At 49.4% G+C, this 22,464-nt stretch overlaps 1 protein-coding gene across 2 annotated transcripts in view; it reads right to left on the reverse strand.

Annotated features, from left to right (window-relative positions):
* TMEM131L (transmembrane 131 like) overlaps positions 1-22,464 on the reverse strand; it is a 173,832-nt gene that overhangs the window by 21,054 nt on the left and 130,314 nt on the right. For both annotated transcript variants that reach the window (XM_004598469.2, XM_036495075.2), the window contains exons 15-25: positions 21,672-21,741; positions 20,231-20,348; positions 18,001-18,142; positions 16,505-16,614; positions 15,593-15,665; positions 12,491-12,618; positions 9,851-9,993; positions 8,021-8,207; positions 7,633-7,818; positions 7,005-7,154; positions 5,980-6,596 (exon numbers count right to left, since the gene is read on the reverse strand). In XM_004598469.2, coding sequence (XP_004598526.2) covers positions 5,980-6,596; positions 7,005-7,154; positions 7,633-7,818; positions 8,021-8,207; positions 9,851-9,993; positions 12,491-12,618; positions 15,593-15,665; positions 16,505-16,614; positions 18,001-18,142; positions 20,231-20,348; positions 21,672-21,741 — 1,924 coding nt within the window. The remainder of the gene's footprint in view (positions 1-5,979; positions 6,597-7,004; positions 7,155-7,632; positions 7,819-8,020; positions 8,208-9,850; positions 9,994-12,490; positions 12,619-15,592; positions 15,666-16,504; positions 16,615-18,000; positions 18,143-20,230; positions 20,349-21,671; positions 21,742-22,464) is intronic.

The raw sequence follows: 22,464 nt of genomic DNA on the forward strand, positions 1-22,464 counted from the left end.
TCCGCCTTTTTCCAGCGATGCCACAGCACCCTTCTTCCATCTCTGTGCAACGAAGGCCTGTGAGCTGCCACCCCACCACAACCAGGCTGCTTCTGGGGCTGGGGGAACTGTGGCACCCTCTCTCCACAGGAAAATCCCTATGATGCCTCTGAGATGTGTCAAAGTCGAGACAACCACGTGCTATATCTCCCAGCAAAGTGGGAGGCGCTTGAGGAGGGCAGATGCCTGCCCAGACGGCGGCACATGGATCCAGGGCAAACCACCTGCCTCACCCACAAAAAAAGGAGCAGCCAAGACCACGCCCCTTCCAATCGTGGCATTCTGAACTTAGATTCAACACAGACACAGACAACGTCTTAAAATGATATATACAGCCCATTAGCACAAAGTTGCACAGATATACTGCAGCTATAAAAAAAAAATATGCAGGGCTAAGGACTGGTGTGGTCGCACATCACCCATATGGGCACCGCTTTGTGTTACTTCTTCCTGGCTACTCCATTTTGGATCCAGCTCCTAGCTAATGGCTTTGGAAAGCATTGGAGGATGATTCAAGTCCTTGGGCCACCACACCCATGTAGGAGACCTGGAAGAGGCTCCTGGCTCCCAGCTTTGAACCAGCCTAGCTTTGGTCATTGTGGCCACCTGGGGAGTGAACCAGCAGATGGGAGAACTCTCTGTTTCACCTCTCTCTATAGATTTTCCTTACAAATAAAAACAAGTGAATCTTAAAAATTAAAATGCAGGGCAAGCTAAGGGTGTTCACCCTGTAACGCGAGTTGAAGGCAACCACAGCATGTGAGGTCTCCCGCTGAAAGGAAGCATGACTCGCAGAATTAAGTCAAGTTATATCCTGCAAAGGCCACAACAAGATGCATTACTGAAAGGAGAGCTGGTGGTCAGACTTAGGGATGTGAATAAAACCAACTTTGGCTCTGATGGCACAGACCCAAACATGGACACGGCCAAGGTCGAATCCAGAGATCAGGTTGACCCCGGTCAAGCAGCCGCGAACAGCACAACTGGTGAAGACTCTGGACCTGTGCCCCACAGAATGGTCATCGGAGGCATGAGGTGAGCTTAGGACGGGACTGGGCTCTCTACTGCACCCACATGGAGAATGGGACGGCCCCGCAGTAGGCATAAAAACTCACCAGCGGTCACCCTCAGAAGTCCTTCTTTCCCACAGATCCCCTTTGCGACGTGGCCCCTTTTCACAAGATACATGGTCGCCACACACAGAGGAAAACATTTAACACTGTGGAGGGAGTAAAAGCAGCAGCTGCCGTAAAGGCAGGAGTGTGTGTGTGGGAGGCAAAGGCATCACACGCTTTGCAGATGTCAGACTGCGGAGCTCCTCAGCGTGAGAACAAACTCAGAGGTGCTCTTCAACGACGGCGCTGTCCCTTTCCCAGCACCCTAACCCATCAGAAAATGGATTTCCTTCCTTGGGATCCTTCTTTAAGAAACTGACAACTCATCCTTCTAGCGCTGTTCATCTTGCCTGGAAGGTTAGGTCAAGCCCATAGCTCTAAAAGGATGAGTCATCAAGTTTCTTAGGAAGGACAAACGCCAACAATCCACATGAAACCACCCCGACACAGCAATACAACAGAGACTGCTAGGAAACCAGCCAGCCTCCTGTGCAGCACAGAAACATAAAACATACGTGAGCAACGAGGTGTTCAGGGATGGAGAAATCCCCACCAACACTGCTGAAGACAACGGAGAGGCCGTGGGTCCCAGCCTCCCCTAACCATGGAGCCAGTGGTGCACTCACACTGGACGGAATGCCGCTCAGCGGCAGCCCTGCGTGAGGTGCGCAGGGCAAGGAACATCATCAGCCACGCTCTCTCCCTCATCCGTGGATTCTGATGAGCTGTTGTCAAGGACCCTGACAATGGGACAGCGGCCACCAGTCTAGGGATAATGGGAGGAGAATAGGACGGCAGAGGGTGCTCGACCAGTACAGAGCTACAGCCCAAAGGAGAAGGGGCATGGTCCGAGCGGCAAGTAGAAAACAACAGGTAAGAACCACAAACTTTATACTTTTCTTGTAATAAATAAATAAATAAATAAATAAAAGCTGTGGGGAGGGGAGAACACCCAGTGCAATGGCTCAACGGCTAAATCCTCGGCTGCACACACTGGGATCCCATAAGGGCGCCAGTTCATGTCCTAGTGCTTCACTTCCCATCCAGCTCCCTGCTTGTAGCCTGGGAAAGCAGTGGAGGATGGCCCATAGCCTTTGGACAACCCTGCACCCGCATGGAAGACCAGAGGAAGCTCCTGGCTCCTGGCTCCGGATCAGCTCAGCTCTGGCTGTTGTGCCATTTGGGGAGCGAATCAGCAGACAGAAAACTTCACCAGGCTTTACCAGGCACACTTACCCAACACTCAGTACTATGTTTGTGCTAAATATGCACGGCTTTAAAAAAAGATTATTTATTTGAAGGCAGAGCTACAGAGAAAAAGGGGGAAAGACAGACGAAATCTTCCAACCATCGATTCATACACATTAAGGCTACAATGGTCGAGGTTGGGCCAGTCCAAAGTCTAGAGCCATTTATTCTTCCATTTATTTGGGAATTTTATTCTTACCACCTCTCTCAGGTATGAATGCCGTACAGAAAGCTATACATATTTGGGCGGGGTTATTGAGTGGCCACCTATAACGCTGGCATCCCACACAGCTGCTGGCTTGAGCCCTGGATGCGCTCTCTCTCTCTCTCTCTCTCTCTCTCTCTGCTCCGTCCCCCTGCTAACGACCTGGGGAAGCGGCCGGGGACGCAGCAAGTGCGTGGGCCCCTGCACTCCAGTGAGAAACCTGCATGAAGTTCGTGACTTTGGCTTATCACAGCTCTGGCCACTGTGGCCATCTGGAGAGTGAACCAGTAGATGGGCGACCCCTGTCCTGCCTTCTCCATTTAATGCTTTCTCTCCCTTTCTTCTAACTGCTTTTCAAATTAATAATCTTGAAAAATGTACATGCCCAATTCTTTACAAGTGAAAAAAATAATTTTCTAAACATTTCTCTCTGGTGTGCTATAAGGCCACCAGAAGCCTGGAGCCATGTTTCTCAATATATGTTACTTTGATCCCATTAATTGAAAATCATAGTTCCAAACACAGGAAAAGAGAAATTCAAATGACTGTTCGTGTCATACATAAAGTTCCACTCTTGTTAGATGACTACGAAGTTCCAGAACACACAGTTTGACAGAAGCCAAACCCGAGCGTGGGCCAGAAGAGCCTGGAGTCTCTGTCCATAGACTGTTTCTGCCAGGACTTCTGCCTTAGGGGTTAAACAGCTCTGCTCAAAGGAGGCAGGAGGAAACAGAACAGCAAACACAAGTTCTTTTTTCCAGAAAATGCTGTTTCCCAACAATGAATACATCATCATCATCATCATCATCATTGGTCCGTACATGCGCTGCAAAATCTCCCAGGATAAGCTACACTTATGGGGGCAGAGAACGGGAGAAGCACCTGCCACGTGGGATTCTGCTTGGGTCAGGAAGTCACCTGGGGCATTGCTGACCAACAGGGCTGCCACACTTTCCCTGCTCCCACCAGCAACCGACACGAGCCCTCTGCTACACTGCACCCGAACATCTGGGGAGAAACAGCTCCAACGTGTCTACAGGGTGAGCAGAGGGTTCCCACCCGGCTGGACCCTACAGGACACAACTCAGCATCCTCAACCAGCAAGGTGCTCAGCTTGGCTCTGCTCGGCAGACTCCAGATGTTTTCTCCAGAGATGAAAAACGGAATGAGTGCTGTGAGCTGGCCGGAAGCACCCCCAGGCTCTGCCCCCACACGGCACTTCTGTTCACGAGCAGCTTTGATGAGGGACCTGCTCATCGCTTGCCTGGGAATGGCAGCCTTCAAATCTCACAAAACCTCACTAAGAAGCCCCAAATCCTACCTTCAAAAATCCCCACTCCCTTCCCCTGCTATTATAAGTTCCTATGTTTAACATGTCCCAAGTTTTACACATCTTTAAACTGTAAGTCGATGGCAAGGAAAGGGCTCACTGTTAAAGTTCTATAACAGTTTCCTAAGAGGGTGGGGAGGGTGGCAGTGGTCATAGCACAGTAGGTCAAGCCTCTGCCTGTGGTGCCAGCACCCCATATGGGTGCCAGCTCAAGTCCCGGGTACTCCACTTTTTCTCCAGCTCCTGCCACACTCTACGGCTCAAACATCTCACAGCTCTATGATGGGGTGAGAGGGCTGTCCCTGCCTTGCAAGCAGGACCTAGCATTTTGTCCAGACAGCTGACGGGCACGAGAGGCCAGGGAAGCAGCACTTCTGCAGGACCTCATCCCCTGCCCAGCCAGTCTTACAAGCACATGTGGGATCAGTTTATGCAAAGAAGTGGCTCATGTCCAAAGGATTCACAGGATGAGGGAAAAGCCCAGCAGAGAGGAACTGCTTCCACAGTATTTGAGTCTGGGCCCCAGCGAGGACACAGCTGGGACACATCGGCAGACGAGGCACCTGCTTCGAATCAAAGACCTGGTGAACAACTCTATGTGGGGAGGAGAGGGACTCGCACATCAGGTGCAGGGCAAGCAGGGCCAGACACCACTCAGCAGACACGACCCCGCTTCAGGCGGGCACACAGCTGGAGACCTGGCAGGAGCAGGCTGGAATAGGGTGCCCCAAAAGTACACATGCAGCCAGTTGTTGGAACCTTGTTCCAGTCCCACCCCCACACTTCCCTTCCCATTAGCAATGTCCTTCCAGGGGACATCTGAAAGTCAGTTTGGACTTGTCACCAAATGCAGGGAGCTTATGAGAATGAGTTGGTCCACGATACTCCTTCAGCTGCTCTGCACTTGCCAAGAACAAAAGCCACGAAGCTACATATGTCAGACGCCTTGAGTGAGCACAAAGGCAACTGAGTTCCCCAGGTTGTAAGAAGGGCCAAGAGCCTGACAGGCAGAGGAATGCACATATGAAAATGGTCAGGTCGTAAATTTCAAATAAAAAAAGAAGGGGGTGGAAGGGTGGGAGGGAAGGGCAGTACAGTGGCACAGCACATGCAGCTGGCACCTGTGATGCTGGCATCCCATACGGGTGCTGGTGCCAGTCCCCGCTGCTCCACATCCAATCCAGCTCCCAGCTAATTCACTTGTGGAGGCGGCAGAAGACGGCCAAGGTGCTGAGGACCTCGGCCCACATGGGAAACGTGGATAGAATGCTGAGCTCCCGTAGCCTGGCCCAATCATGGCTGACTAAGCTATGTAGAGAACAAACCAGCAGATCAAAGAGTTCTCTTTCTCTTGCCTTTCAAACATTAATAAACCTTTTCTTTTCTTTTCTTTTTTTAAAGGTGGAAAAGGGGGCTGGCAATGTAGTAGAGCAGGCTGGCCCAGCCTAAAGCACCAGCATCGTATTACGATGCCAATGGAGTCTGGGCTGCTCCACTTCCCACCCAGCTCCCTGCTGATGGCCTGGGAGAGCAGCGGAGGATGGCTCCACTCCTTGGGCGCCTGCGCCCACATGGGAAACTGGAAGAAGCTCCTGGCTCCTGGCTTTGATCTGGCCCAGCTCTGGTTGTTGCAGCCATTTGGGGAGTGAATCAACAGATAGGAGATACCAGTCTCTCTCATTCTGCAACTCTGCCTTTCAAATAAAAATAAATCTGATTTTTTTAAAAAAAAGCAGAAAAGGTGAAATTTACAAAAACAGCAAGAAAAAGACTCCCAGATCACGACCCCTGCGCCCCTCTGAACAAGGCTCTGCCAGGCAAACTTCCCAGTCACAGCATTGTACAGCCTCCACACTCCGTCCTGGGCTTCTGCCAGCAGATGTCAGATTCAACATCCACGCCTTCTTTGGCTAACATGGCGTGAACCAAAAAAAAAAAACCCTGCACATCTTCCACACCAGTGCAGCAAAGACAAACCAACTGACAGACAGAATAGCTAGTTCTGCATGGGGCTTGGGGGTGGGGAGGGAGGAGAAGATTACCAGCGTTTCTTCTGGAACTTTCTGGCAAGTCTGGTGGGGACTGAGGTGGGCTTCTTGGCAAATGGCTTTCAGGTAGTTTCTTAGGGGTCTTCAGAGGACAGAGCTCTTGCTGCCTGAGCTCGGCATTCTCTGAAGTCTTCAGGGCAGTTTCCTTAGGAAACACACATGGCTGTCCCACCTCCTTCACAGTACACTCTGGGGAAGGGGGACCGACGAGCAGCACCGCTTTCGGGGTGCTGTCTTCTTTGCTCAGCAAGTTTTTGGGGAGGCCCGAGCTCTTCTGCAGGCCAACAGTCTCCCCGAGGCGGACCCAGTTCTCTGCTCCAACATCCACGCACAGGTCCTCTCTGGGGGCAGACAGGGCGCTGCCCGAGGCCGCCTGCCTGTCGTCGGGGGTGGGAGCGGGGCTGGTGCCGGCGGCCCCGGGCATGCTGCTGGCTTTGTGCTTGCTGTAATAGACTGAGCACTTGTGCTTCTTCTGGGAGTGTCCGTAAGAGGCCGGGCTCCTCTTGGCAGCATTCTGGACTCTGTTCCGGGGACTGCTCACGGCCAGGCAGCTCTTCCCTCGGCCCTTATCAGAGGGGCCGTACGGGTCCAGGAAGGTCTTGCAAGTGCTCCTAGATGCAGAGAAGGGACACATCTCAAACCAAGGCAAGGGAAATCCACCTCTCCCTGCTTGCTCCTATGTGCAGGGGCAAGGAATAGCAATCTCTCTCTCTCTGTCTCTCTCTCTCACACACACACACACACACACACACACACACACACACACCATGCCTCAGGTGAGCTCTAGGAGCTTCCACCTATGAAGACAACCCAGACCATGTCCTTCTAGAAAGTCTTTCTCCACACCGAATCAGCACCGCTGTCCATACCATGGCATGCAGAAAAGCTGACGAAGACACACTGAGGACTGACACCACTATGACCATCACATCAAACCAGAAAGGTGCTATGACCATCATATCAAACCAGAAAGGTCAAAGGTGAGACAGGACCATGCCACCCACTGCCAGAATTCTCACTTGTGAGTGTGGGAGCTGACCACGTCCACGGACCCACTGCTGAGCTGGGAGGAAGCGCCGGCGCTCGGCCTCTGCCGCGTTTTCACGAATTCCAGAAGGATGTACTGGGCTTGCTGGACGGCAATCAAGACCACACCCAGCAGGGACAAGCTGTGAAGGCAAGCCAAGGTGCTCGTCAGCGCGCCGTCCCCACTGACACTGCATGGAGACGAGCGCAGTTACACGAGCCAGGAGGGAGCGCCACAAAGACGCAAAATGGACAGCCCAGGAGAAGGGAGCAAACCAACCCAAGTTCCACAGCTCCAGTTAGCAGCAATCCCCTGAACAGGATCGCACTAGTCTGCTAACCTCAAACATCATCACACTGGCCTTCTTACCTTCCACGGCATGCGCCCATGGACATGCACAGAACACGACTGTCGGGCACACTTCCAGGACCCGTGAACTACATGCGACCCCACATGGTCAGTCAGGCGTGATCTTAGAGCTCACCAGTTAGCGTCATATGGTCCGACCTCGCACAACTGCACCCATGCAGCTCCGTGCCTAGGGAGGGACGCTGTGCGCAGCGGCCACCTGCACACAGGTGGCCGCAGGAAGAGCACAGCGGGGGAAGGCAGAGGTTTACCTGACAAAGAACACGGTGAGCCTCCAGAAGGATTCCTCCCAGCTGGGCCCCGGAACCACATCGGCGCACAGGGGCAGCAGGTGATGAGGCAGGGTCACGTTGAGAGTGAAGTGGAATTCCAGGCCGGCTGCCGTCACGAGGGTCAGCTCCCGGATGACCCAGGAGGAGGTGAAGTCTGGAGTGAACCTAGCAAGCGATTGATCTTTGTGAACTCCCGATCGCACGATCGCTCGCTTTAACGTTCGCCACAGAGCAATCCCAAGGGCGATACAATGTCTGACAAAACTTGAGCCTTTCCCACTTGGGCTGAGCTGCCTCACCCACCATGTACACACACAGCTAACAGCACCGCAAAACTGCCACGGAGGTGACACAATCTGATGCTTACACGATGCTGATGTCGCGGGATGCGTCCGGGTCCAGCGAAAACTGGTGACAATCTAGAATTTCAAATCCGTAACCCTGGCAATTATACCCATTAATTCTCAGCGAGGACACAGTTATGGGCAGGGGTCCAACGTTCTCCACTTTGAAGTTCTTCGTGATCGATAGAATTTGTTTGCTGTCTTTCAATTCTGAGAAGGCCAAAGAGAAGGATTTTATGAGTATCTAACTTGCAAAATTTGCTTTCAGTTCATGGAATCAATATTTACACAATCAAACAAACCACTATCAAAATGTGGGGGGGGAAAGGATTCAACCTAAGCTGAAAACAGCTTCTACACCAGCTAAGCTGCTGTTCTGTAACCAGGACACAGCAGAAACGTGCTGACAGTCAGGATGTTCCTGAAGAGGAGTGTTCTTGGCTTGGGCTGGCCCCTTATCAACAACAAAGGTTTCAGGGGTCCCCCCACCACCACCAGGTAACCTGTGACACGTACTCTCCTACTGAACCAGGGCTCAGGTCAGCATAAAAAGAATGGATGTGCCCTTGTGCCAAATTCGTCACACCCTCCACAATAAGCAGTGGCTAAATCCTCACAAATTACTGGGTGCCTTTCTTAGAAGTTTAACATTAGGACAATTTTCAAAGAAGCCCAAGCATTTACAATCCACAGTCCAGCCCAGGTAAGGATATTTTATCTGATTCTATAACATTATCACACCCTTTCACCTTACCAAAGTCAACATGGAATGAATGGAAAGATGGATGATACCAAGAGCAAAACTGTGAACACATCTTTCTAGACTTGCTGTTATTTAGCATTGGCTTCCTTTAAAAAAAATTTTCAAATGAGCATTAATTATCAAAAGGTTTTAACAACCAGTTTTCTGTCAAAATGTGCTAAAATTCTCCCAGTGCTTGCACAAAATGTGAAAATTAGAAAAAGACAGAATTTACTTTACATCTAGTTTGATTTTTATTTCAGTTACTGATGATGATCTGAAAATACACAAATAATTTAAAGGCATTTAATTCCAAGATGTGCAAAACTTGGAAATTCCAAGCATACTTTTCAATGTCTAAATCTGCACCATAAGTTTTTTCAATAAATTTAAGAACTGACCTTCCCAGCCACACTCGCTCGAGGTCACCATCCTGGATGGTCAGTTACAGACTATTCCCCACAACACACACAAAGCTGATTCTTACCACTTGTTAGAGTTATTCATTATTTCGGTGTGGTTCTAACTCACAGCCAAATGAACTGTATCATGTTTACATTAAATACCCGACACCGTGCTACTAAACAGTGTGGCAATTACACTAGATTTTCCTCTCTGTATCATTTGAATCCAATATTGAAAGCTGTTTTGAGAAAGGAGGATCAACCTTCTATGCATTAATTAAGCAAATTTACAGTCAACCTTTTAAACAACACTCTTGGGGCCAGCAGCATGGCACAGCAGGTAAAGCTGCTGCCTGCAGTGACGACATCCCATACGGGGCACTGGTTTGTAGCCCAGATGCTCCATTTCTGATTCAGCTCCCTGCTAATGCACTTAGCAATGTGACACAAGATGGCCCAGGTATTTGGGCCCCTGCATCAACATGCAAGAGTTGGAAGAAGCTACTGGCTTAGGCCTGTGCCAGCCCTAGCTGTTGGTGGTCCTTTGGGGAGTTCCCCAGTGGATGCAAAATTGATCTCTCTCTCTCTCTCTCTCCCTCTCTCTAACTGCCTTTCAAATAAATAATCCTTTAAAACTGAAGGAGGAATCTTGGGAGGGAATCCTTTTGCCCTTGGTTTTCCCATGCAAGCCACGCGGATCAACTCACGTCGGCGGCAGTCCATCAGCGTGGACTCAGGCACCTTGAACCGCAGGGAGCCTCCCGCGCCAGGCAGTCTCCCGCCCACCTTCAACAGCTCCCGTGCTCCGAATCCCTCCACGCCAACCACGTCAAGGACAGTCAGGTTGTTCCTGTGGCAAAAGGAAACACGGGCACACACTGGACCACCGGATACACAGCACAAGAACTGGAATATTTCTGATGAGCCCACAGACAGCAGGAGATGGAACATAGGAAAAGCAGCGTGACCAGCCACAGGCCAAAACTGGGAAGCCAAAAGGCTTCAACATCACCAGGGTGGCAGCCAGACATCCCAGAGGGAGAAAAAAAAAATTAACTGAGGGCCACAACCAGGAAGCAGTGATTTCAGACAAAATGGTGCAAAGTGCTGATGGGGCAAACTAGGGAGTCTGTATAGCCAGTGTGAGACTTCCGCCAGGGATCGGCATTGCGAGCCAATCAGTTAGGCCACCAACTGCACATGAGCATCTCACATGCGCACAGCTTAGAGTCTCAGCTGCTCCACTTCCGACCCAGCTCCTTGCTGATGTACCGGGGAAGGCAGTGGGAAACAGCCTAAGTGCCTGGGCCCCTGCAACTTGTGGGAGAGCTGGAGGAAGCTGCTAGTTTGGGCCCAGCCCAAGTTAGACAGCTATCTGGGAGAATGAACCAGCAGATGTCCGATTTCATTATCTCCCTGTCTCTTCACTCTCTTTAACTATTTCAAATCAATAAGTAAGCCACAAATAATCTTTTAAAAATAAAGAATGTTGCCTTATGGATGACTCTGAAAATAAAATTCTAGCCCTGCTTTTAAATCAGAGATCCAAAATGATCACCTTACAGACGCATACGCCTAGAAAGATTCTTGTTAATCACACTATTTCACACTAGGGTTTGCCTTTATACTCACTGAAACATGACTGTTAAGGCAAGAAAGTGGACTTATTTGGATGACCAACACTGAAGTGAAAGCTGGACATCAAAATCAAAACACTATGGAAGCACACAACTCATTCACTTTACTCTTAATTGTGTAAAATTCACTACAATGTGATGGGAAAAAAACTTTAGATATAAGTCACCTGCAAGCCTTTAAGTGACTGGGCACTAAATAACTGATCTTATTTTTAGATATTGTGCAGATACAACATGCCAAACACTCAGAATCTCAACTCTAACCTAGGATATGGTGAAATTCATCTACACATTTTCTAACATCCTAGTTCTTTGACAAATGAGTAACAGACTTAACACATAAGGCTGGCATTGTGGTGTGCTGGGTGAAGCCACTATCTGTGGCACTGGCAGCCCATCTGGGTGCCCAGTCATAAACCAATCCAGCTCGCTCTGCTAATAGCTTAGGAAAAAGAGCAGAAGACAGAGCCCTGCCATCCCACATGGGAGACTCAGATGACGCTCCTGGCTCCAGCCTAGCAGAGCTCTGGCTGTTGCAGCCATCAGGAGAGAGAACCAGCATTGATGAAGATGCATCCCTACGTCTCTCTTCTCAGATTTCAAACACAGAGCTTAAGTCTTTAAAAATGAATAGAGGGGGGCTTGGCGGCGCGGCCTAGTGGCTAAGGTCCTCGCCTTGATCCCATATGGCCGCTGGTTCTAATCCCGGCAGCTCCACTTCCTCTCTATCTCTCCTCCTCCTCTCAGTATATCTGACTTTGTAATAAAAATAAAAAAAAAAGTAAATCTTTAAAAAAAAAAAAAATGAATAGAGGGCCCAGCACGGTAGTCCAGTGGCCAAAGTCCTCGCCTTGCACACGCAGGTTCCCACATGAGCACTGGTTCTAATCCCAACAGCCCTGCTTCCCATCCAGCTCCCTGCTTGTGGCCTGGGAAAGCAGTCAAGGATGGCCCAAGGCTTTGGCACCCTGCACCTGCATAGGAGACCTGGAAAAAGTTCCTGGCTCCTGGCTTCAGATGGGCTCAGCTCTGGCCGTTGCGGCTCACTTGGAGATGAACCATCAGACAGAAGATCTTGCTCTCTGTCTCTCCTCCTCTCTGTATATCTGACTTTGTAATAGAAATTTAAAAAAAAAACCTAAATTTGTATTAGCCTTCTCTCTAACGCGGAGAGCTTCCGCATTGTTCTGCAGTTCTCGTAAATGTTTGAAAGAAGTCTCAGTGAAGACTACCTGAAGATGACAAACATCTAAACAAAACACAGCGAGCTGCTTGTGTCCGCGGCAGTGACTGCCACCCAAAGAAAAGCAACAGAGAAGAAAAGAGCCCATGGACCCCGTGAAATGCCTTCTCAAGCCAGAGATGAGTGGCATGAATTCAACACCATTTCAGCAACTCTTCTATGTTACATCACTGGGAGGCAGATGTATGTATGTGTGTGTTCCAGCAGATGTGTGTATATGTGTATTGTGTCGTGTGTGTGTGTGTGTGTTTTCCAGCACCAGTGAGTAGAGTGAAACCAGCAAAACCTCTCCCAGATGTGGGCGTGCTCCCTTCCTGGGGAGGGAGGGAAGGAGCGGAGGCTCCAGAGATGACCAGCGCAGCCACAGGGGCCCTTCGCCAGCACCACCTCAGAGCAGAGAGGGGTGAACGGAGCTGGTGCACGGTGAAGGAGAAGCAGACAAGGAGTTGCAGAGGGGACACACGTACCGGATCAGGATGAGCGAGGTGACTTTTCCGTAGTCGGCAGGCGTGAAAACGACTCCCACCCTTTTCACTTCCAAGGGCTGCAAATGCAAGTGGAGGACGCCTGGCCTGGATTCCTCGGCTTGCACGCCCTGCAGATTATTCATAGTATGGTTAGGAACCTCCTCCTCCCGTCAGCCACAGCAGGGAAACACCGTGGCATCGCTTTCATCGTTCACATCTGACTGTACACACTGATTTGAACTTGCCTTTCACCTGGGACTTCACAGTTGCTATGCACAGCTGAGATCCACAGGCAGAGCCTGCAGGACAACTCTACACAGAGCTTCTTGGCTGGGTTAACAGCTTTATACACAAGAATGAGTATGAGGGCAGAAGCCTCCAATGTTGGTGTCCCAGAGGGTTGCCAGTTTGAGTCCCAATTACCCTACTTTCAATCCAGCTTCCTGCTGATGCGCCTGGGAAACCAGCAAAAAATGACCCAAATGCTTGGGCCCCTGCACCCATATGGTAGACCTGGAAAGAAACATGAATGGAGCTCCTGGCTCAGGTGTGGCCCAGCTCTGGTAGTTCCGGCCATTTGGGGAGTGAACTAGTGGATGGAAGATTTCTCACTCACTTCCTCTCTCCCCCTGTAACCCTTTCCAATAAGTGAAATAAATCTTTAAAAATGAAGAATAAGTACAAAACAGACAGGATCAGTGACTTGGCACATTGGGTAAAGCCACTGCTTGCAATATCTGCATCCCATATGGGGTACCAGTTCAAATCCAGCTGCTCTGTTTCTAATCCAGCTCCCTGCTAATGTGCCTGGGAAAGCAGCAGAAGATGGCCCAAGTGCTTGGGCCCCTGCCCACCCACGTGGAAGACCTGGGAAGAAGTCCTCGGCTTCCAGATTCAGGCTGAGCTAATCTGGGAAGAATACTTTATCTATCAAATAAATAAAATAAAAATGTTTTTAAAAGTTGCTGATCTTGGCTTGAAGGTGATAAATAAGAACAACACTATATACAGTGATTCCTGTAAGAACAGGCACTGGATTAAGGATATAAAATATTGAGCATCTTGTAAATTTAATTGAATCTTTAGACATTATTATGAGTGAAAAGGCAGGCTGGGGAAGTTAAGTGCTTAGTCCAAAGAATGTCACACAGATGGAACACACAAGAGCCAGGACTCAGAACACCTGACTCTCAATCAACGCACTCCACTTCTAAAAGCAAATAAATAAAACGACAACACAAGAGTCTTCCCTCTAAATAACAGAACATGAAATAATAATTCTGGATGCCTCCAAGGCCCTGACACTATTCTTGGTATCACTGTCACAAATCAGCAAGGACATCAAGCTCCCCTTATCACAGAGGGGGAAACACTGCTGGGAAAAATCTTCAGAGATAAAACTTTCTCCAAATGATCTGTACTCTTTGCCCAAAGCTGAATTTGTCAGATGTGAAAGGAACTGGCATTATATCGGAAATTTTTTTTAAAAAAGGGTATCTCTTATTAGCAGTATTTTGGCTTGAGTATCTCTAGCAGTCCTGTAGACTGCCCGGCAGCGAGAAAAGAAGGAAACGGGGGTGGGGCAGGGGGTGCAGGGGCCTCCTAATAAGAGTAAGACCGCAGGGCCCAGTGCGATAGACTCACAGCTAAAGTCCTCGCCTTGCACACGCCAGGATCCCATATGGGTACCAGTTCACGTCCCGGCTGCTCCACTTCCCATCCAGCTCCCTGCTTATGGCCTGGGAAAGCAGTGGAGGACGGCCCAATGCATTGGGACCCTGCACCCGTGTGGGAGACCTGGTTCCGGAGCAGCTTAGCTCTAGCCATTGCGGTCATTTGGGGAGTGAACCAGCGGACGGGAGCTCTTTCCGTCTCCTTCCCTCTGTATCTGCCTTTCTAATAAAAATGAATAAATTTTTTTTTTAAAAAGGCCACACCTGCAGCAGGGTTCCGTCTGAACAGTGTGGACAGAGAGGAATGCATTACAGAGCTGCTCTACAGACCCCATGCAAACGCCCTCACGCATGTGTCAGAGCTGGCTTGGATCTGCAGCCTCCCTCCTCCTCGACTCTCAAACAAATAATGAGAGCTATTCGCGCATGTCGCAGGTGACAAGGGGGCAGGGGATGGAAGGGCTCGCAGCATCACGTCAAGGCTGCATGTGTGTGTAGTAAAAGGCAGCTGGGCGCTCATGGGTGTGAACTGGATGAAGGCAGCATGCTGTTGAGACAAACGTGGAGCTGTGCACAGGGCAGGCCAGTCACACCTCTCCCCACTTGGGCCTCCAGCAAGCTTTCGTTAAGGACCAGAGACCTAGGAATTTAGAGAAAGCCCTTCCCTTTATGGGAGGAGGGGGATGATGGAATAACATAAGACAAGTTAGAGGACTCAGTCAGCATGTGAGTACCATTTGGCAAGAGAAGACCTTTTAAAAACATCTTCACTTTTACTTAATGTCGCCTACAGAAAAATCTTCGAGGAGGCCAAGGAATCCTGAGAGAATCACACATTCTGGGAGCCTGAGTTGTATGATGATCTATGTGGTCGATTCATCTGGTATCTTCCCAGTCATATAAATCTGAGTCCTCCAGTTAAAATGATTTGTGCACAAAGTTGAACCTGACTCCTGTTACACGAGTTAACTGGAAAAACCTATGCCCTGCCCCTCCCACCCACCCCCGCCTGGAGAGAAAGCATCAGGAGCCTACAGAGTGCACAAGGATGCTGTGCCCAGACCTCGTGGGACCCAGGAGACAGCAGCGCACTCGCTGTCAGCACTCTTTTCTCTGTTTAAAGGCAACATCCTGAAGCCTGAGGCCATGGCGGAGTGGGTTAAGTGTATCTGCAGCACTGGCATCCGACACAGACACTGATTTCACTCCAATCCAGCTCCAGGAAGGCAGCAAAAGTTGACTCAAGTACCTGAGCCCCTGCACCCACATGGGAGACCTAAAAGAAGCTCCTGGCACAGTCAGCTGCAACCACAGTAGCCATCTGGGGGATGAACTGGCAGATGAAGATTAAGCTCTCTTCATATATATATATAAATCTTTCAAATAAATAAATACATCTTTTTTAAAAAAAAAAAGGATAATGTCCTACCCGGTAAGGGCAAGCTTTGGTGAGCTGGAATTCACTGGTGGTAAAGTTAATCATCTGTATATCAGTGCCAAACCTATATAGAGAAAGAGAAGTTCAAAGGAGTGTTCAAATTGCTACCAGTAAACAAAGAACTAACATTGCTATACATACATATACACACTCGTACCTACGGGAGCACATATGCTCGTGTATGTGCACACCACACACGCACGCCTGGACCTGTCCCCAGTGTGTCACAGCCCAAGACCTGGCACCATGGATGTGTTACTTCCCACTGGCAGTGCGTGTAAAGGGGCACAGGTGACAAACACCACACGCTCAGGGGAAGTCCTAATTCTGTCCTGCAATGGTTCACAGCTATGAGATCTGAGAGGATGGGACTCAGAGCTGGGGACAACTGTGGCCACGCATGCAGCCACTCTGGGCCATGGTGGGTAGAAGCCACGAATGCCACTCAACATCCTTCAGGACACAGGACAGCTCCACTTCCAACAGAGAAAGAAACCATCTGAGGCGACACGCCCGCTGGGCTCAAAGCATCTGTGGTAAAGGCAGAACCCAGCAACTCAACTGAAAGCAGGAAGCGTACCAAGTCATTAATTATGGCTGCATCCATGACACAGAAGCGACAAGTTCCTACTGCCTTGAACGGTCTGACTTCTACCAGGTTAGGACATACGCTAGAACAACTCAACTCATTTCCTGCACCTGTGCAACATCACGATGCTGAAGGTTTGCCCAGTAATCAAAGCTCTACTGGGAAGAGACGCAACACAGCCACCCTGGAGATCACACACATACACACACACACACACACACCAGACACCAGGCCCCACTGTGCACACCTGCTCACAGAACCTGGGTGAACAAATGGGATGGGACTTGCCACAGCAGTCCTGGACGCCCACCTACCATTTGTGGAGCAGGCGTGCGGTGGCTTCCGGTTTAGGGTACAAGGACAGGGGCAGGAGCTGCACAGAGACCGGCAGGGACGATGGGTTCTTCAGTACAAAGTACTTCACCTAGGATTGGGACAGGAGAGTTAAGGCCGTAAAGGTCCCAGCACCGTCTGGAACCTCAGCCCAAGGAACCATCCCATAACTCAGCCCACGCACATCTCGGGAAACAAGCGGCCTGTAGCCTTCAGCCGTGCCTATGCCCAGAAGGGCAACGAGCAGGTGGGGAAGATGCAGGGACCACCGGGACCTCACCAAAAGCAACGTGATCTCCTGGTTGCATCAGGAAGAAAAAAAAATCAGACACTGCTAAAAAGAACGAGTGTGAGACTGTTGGAAAAACGTGAATTCAGATTGCAGCCCACAGGATGGTGATGGACAAGGACCTTCTAGTTCAGTAAGAAAAGGCCCTGATTCTTCAACAATTCCCACTGCGACCGGTGAGAGGAAAGAGGGCCAACTAGCTGACACTCTCCAGTGGCTTGTTCGGTCTGTGCTGTGCTGCTTCAGGCTCCCACTCAACGGGGCCCCAGTCACCACGGAACATGAATGGCAGCTCTCTTGGTTCAACGGTCTTTCCGCTTACAATCATAAACTGTTTTTAGAAAGTATTGATATGTGCAGAGGGAGAGAAAGAAGAACGCACGTGTGGTCAATGTGCAAAACTCATCGGCCTCAGAGAGCGGCAGCTGGACTGCTGAGGACTACGCCAGCAATTTGCTCTCAGTTGAAATTAGTCCCCGACACGAAGTTCCACAAGCAGAGACAGTCCTAAGACGCCATCCCTCAGGCACGCCCTGCGCAAGCACCTCACAAGGCTGACCACATGAGGCCGAGCTCTGGCAAGCAGACTATGGAGATGTGAGCAGGGGCAGGCTGGGGACACCCCGTCCGACCGCCCCGGGTGGGATGAGAGGCATTCACATGCCTGGGTCCTGACTGCCCTCCTTGGAGCTCCCAGGTTCAATCCAGATCTCCCCGAAGTGTTTGCACAGAATAGTTTCTGACTGGCACACTTCACTTAGCAACTTGAAATTCAATCCAAAAATCTACCTTTTCCATAGATCTCAGTCCATGTAGGGTCACCCCTGTTTTGGTCACTTCCTACACCAAGAATATTCATGGCATAGAGGGGGCTTCAGAAAGTTTATAGAAAATGGAATTATAACATAACTTCATTTTGGTGCCAAAATTTTGTGAAACCTTTTTTGGAAAATGCATAATTGTGCTTTTTTAAAGTGATTTCAAAAATGTTTTGCACAAAAACGCACATCCCATGTAACAATATTCCTCCATACATTTTTTTTAAGTATCATCATCTGGATGATGGATTTAAACTAGTCTTACTTCTAAAACAGTATCTCATTGTGGAGATTTCCCAGTGCTTTGCAGACCCCAGAGCCTCACTCGAGCCCTACCCCCGGCCAGGCACTGCCGGCATGCGACCCTCACCATGCTATTCCTGACAGCAGTGGCGCTGAAGTTCAACGTGAGGCCGGGCTCCGCCAGCAACCGAGGCAAGGAAGAAACAAAGGATTCCAAGTCCTTGGACTTCTTCACGTGGGCAAATCGAGTCATGCCCAAAACGCTCCTCCTGTGAGGGATGGAGAAAGGCAGGGTAATGGAAAAACTGTTGGACACAAACACAGGGGGGATCGCATGTAAAGAGCACTGCCCCTCAAAGAACAAGCACTCCTGGGGGGAAATGGCTTCCTCGAGTCTAAGGAACAGACCTCAGAATGCCCTGAAAGGTAGTGAAGTGCACACCACAAGGACACCTAAGCCAGACGGGGGAAATGCATCATTAAAACACACACACACACGTGTCCATAGAGCACAACACACAAATACAAAAACCTACAGTGACGTTCCAAAAGAAGGGACACTGTCTCTACATTACATGGCATCTACCAATAAATGTGGATGACACAATTATTTGAAATATCCCAGGGTCAGCACTATAGAATAGCCACTTAAGCAGCTGACTGCGATACCAGTATCCCATGCAGGTACTGCTTTGAATACCCAGCTGTCCTACCTCCAATCCAGCTCCTTGCTGATGGCTTTGGAAAGCAGCTGATGACTGACCCAAGTCCCAGGGCCCCTTGCACCCATGTAGGAGACCCAGACAAAGTTCCTGGCTCCCAGCTTCAGCCTGACTTAGCTCTGATCAGTGAAGCCACTTGGGGAGTGGGCCAAATAACAGAAGATCTCTGCCTGTCTCTCCTTTTCTTGGTAACCCTAGCTTTCTAAGAAAAAGAGATACCCCTGGGCCCGGTGTGGTAGCCTAGCAGCTAACGTCCTCGCTTTGCATGTGCCAGGATCCCATATGGGTTCTGGTTCTAATCCTAGCAGCCCCACTTCCCATCCAACTCCTTGTCTGCGGCCTGGAAAAGCAGTTAAGAATGGCCCAAAGCCTTGGGACCCTGCACCTGAGTGGGAGACCCAGAAGAGGCTCCCAGCTCCTAGCTTTGGATTTGCACAGCTCCGGCCATTGCAGCCACTTGGGGAGTGAATCAGCGGGCAAATCTTCCTCTCTCTGTATATCTGACTTTCCAATAAAAATAAAAATAAATCTTAAAACAAAAGAAACACTCCTTTTCTGTAGTCATCAGTCTAATAGCTTATTCAAGCCAGTTTATCCGTAAGTGCTAAAATCATGGAGTGAAACAGTTTTATTAGACATTCCTTCTTTTTTTTTTTTTTTTAAATCAATCTTTTTTTTTTTTTTTTTTTTTTTTATTACAAAGTCAGATATACTGAGAGGAGGAGAGAGAGAGAGAGGAAGTGGAGCTGCCGGGATTAGAACCAGCGGCCATATGGGATCAAGGCGAGGACCTTAGCCACTAGGCCACGCTGCCAAGCCCTAGACATTCCTTCTTAATTACCAAAGGGAAAGGGAGTGCCCATCTCCAACACAGAGGCTTGAACACATATCATGAAGACCAACCAACACCATGTGGCCAAGTCAACACGTGGAGGAGCAATAATATCCCCTCCAGGGATGCAAAGACATGGACAAGATCAACTAGGTAATTTACTAATTGGTTACTCCCAACAGGAACCTGGGGAAGCAAATAAGAATCCCGAGCGTGCAATATCCCGAGAGACAACTGGCTGAACTGCTAACATGAAGGAAGAAATGGTATGGGGAGGACAGATCCCAAGAAAGCTTAACAAATGCAACCAACACACGCCAGGTACTGGCCTGGGGACCTCATGCAGCATGAAGGAGGTGGGAGAACACCAGCCACGTGGAACATCTCTGGGTCCACAGGGAGACTGCCAAGTGAGCTAAGAGCACACACAACCTTAGCCATGTCCCCGTTCCCCATGCAACAGTAGGAACTCCACACGCCAAAGAGCCCGATCCAGTCCCGAGACCAGGTGGAGCGCATTTCCACACAACTGAGCAGAAAAGCACACGTGTGTATGCATACATGCGTGCACGAGCAGAAAAACAAAGCAGAACTGGTGAAACAGGAAACCCTGGTGAATGAAATCTACATGAGGAATACAGGAGCAGTCACACTGCACTCATCTTATTTCCCTTTCTGAGGTTGGAAATGTACAGAATAAAAACTCGAGGGACGCTGAAAACGTGACAGGCCACAGTTTCAACAGATCCCGTGTGATCCTGTCTGCCCGGGAAGCAGGAGGAGCCAGGCCAGGGCAGACTCACTTGCACACGTCACCGTTCTTGTATCTCTTCCATCTTTCATGCAGTTTATTTGCGAGTTTGGAATCCTCGGCCCAGGCAGACCACTGCAGAGGAAGGCTGCCGTCCCAAGCAGGATTTTCTACAAGTGAGATCGGATCCCATTCAGCACACCAGTTCCCCACTTCCCCATCTCCCCCAAAAAAACACAGCTTAAGGACTAAACAATGCCAAGGCCTGGCTGTGAAACTTCTTGAACTGGAAGACCGCAGCACACAAACAGATCAAACAGTCCACTTCTCTGGCTTTATTAGATGGCCCTCTAACTTAATGACAAATGAAAGAACAAATGAAGACAAGCATGTGCAAAGGAAAACCAAACTGAATTATGTAAAGGTAGTAACAGAAAAGACGCGTGGCTCATGAATACAGCCAGCAAGAAGTTTGAATTACACTTTAAAAAACATGCCTAAGAACTCCCACCTAAAATGCAAAACTGCTTCCACAGAAATATGGACTGCCATCTGCGCTGGCCATGGAGGTGGACTAGGTACAAACGAGGGAGGCTGCTGCAGCACAGTGGGTTAAGGCTGCAGCTTGGGACAACGGCACGCTACAGCAGAGCGGCCACTTTAAGTCCCAGCTATTGCACTTCTGATCCGGTCTTGCTTAATGGGCGCCTGGCAGGCAGGAGACCTGAGCCCCAGCATGTGGGCTCCCAGCCAGTCTCACTGGTGATCTAAGTAGAGTTCCATTAGCCTGGCCCGTCCTTGGCTGCTGCGGGCACTTGGGGAGACATACATACACACCTCCCTCACTCTGTGTCACTCTTTCAAGTAAGTCATAAATTCATCGTTTTCAAAAGTTTTTAAGCCATGGCACAAAGGGCTAATGCAGACAGCCTGCTCTACCACCCTCTCTGTTCTCTCTCTCATCTGAGGTTTACCAGGAGAGACTCTCTCAGTAGTCTCTGTACTTCAAAACCCTCCTAAAACACCTTAGTAGGTCAAAAGGGAAAACATCACCCCCCAAACTAGAAACAGCTTTTACACTACCACCATGGCCTTGGGTCTCACGTGACAACTAGCAAGCCCCTACAAGAGGCTCGTAAGACTGCAAGTGAAAGTCCAAATTGGCTTCACCATCTTTACCTACGGCTTTGGTAAGAATCGGATTCTCCCCATTTTTTCAGAGCAACAAAACTGCTGTGATGATCAGTGTGACTTGAAAAACACGAGGGTCCTTCCAATCAAACTAAAGCCTCAAGGGTGTTATTTACACCAGATATCCCTGGAGCAATTCAAACAATTTCAAGTTGTTATGCTAATGATCATGCTAAGAATAGGATATGCTGGGATTAAGCTGACAAAATGCATGGCTCTTCAACTGGCACTAACTCTCCTCACCTACTTCCCACTCTCCCAAAACTAGAGTTCTACAGAAAGTCTAAGGGTGAGATACTTACCTGCTTTGGATTTTCCCATGAAATAATGCATGCCACAATGTGCTATCACTTCAAAACCCAGACTCCCTTCCTAGATTGAAAAGTAATATATGAATAACTTCAAACACAACACTACGCATCAAAATCCTATAGCACTCAAACATGAGGCAGAGATGGGCTATACCTCTGTGAACGCCCCTCCAACCAGAAGCCAAGCAACTAGAAACCTCTAGCTTCCCAGAGGGCTCAGAACTGTCTCTGGCAGTAAGGCCCACCATAACAACTCTCCTGGCATCTCTGAAGACATAGGATGTCAGATATCAGTCCACAGTGGCTGCAAGCTACTGGGGACACGTAAGCCCCACGGCCTCCAGGTGTGCCAGCACACACTTGGTCACTTGTGAACACACTGGATATCTGCCTGACCCTCCCACAGTCACTCCTCTGACAGGGATGTCTCGGCTGAAAACAGACGCTTCTCAGATACCCCTTTGTTCAAACTAAGGATGCAAGCCACAGCCTCACAGCAGGTGCAGTTTCCTGCCAGCAGCCCTATCTTCATAGCTAAGCATGCGGCATCTCCGACAATGGAACAGCAACGCCAGTAAGTGAGGAAAATCATAAAGATGGTTGCATGAATGTCTCATAGTGAAATCAGAGAACCCAGTGCTATGCAAGATAGCTTGGATTGAAAAGAAGCAATAACTAAATGAAAAGAAACAAATATTAAGGGAAAAAAATGAGACATGTTTCAGCTCATGTAAATTAAACCCAATTCCCCCAGATTCTGGAATTCTAACTGTGAACCCTTTCA

This window comes from Ochotona princeps, chromosome 7 (assembly GCF_030435755.1).
Source record: "Ochotona princeps isolate mOchPri1 chromosome 7, mOchPri1.hap1, whole genome shotgun sequence".
NCBI lineage: Eukaryota > Metazoa > Chordata > Mammalia > Lagomorpha > Ochotonidae > Ochotona > Ochotona princeps.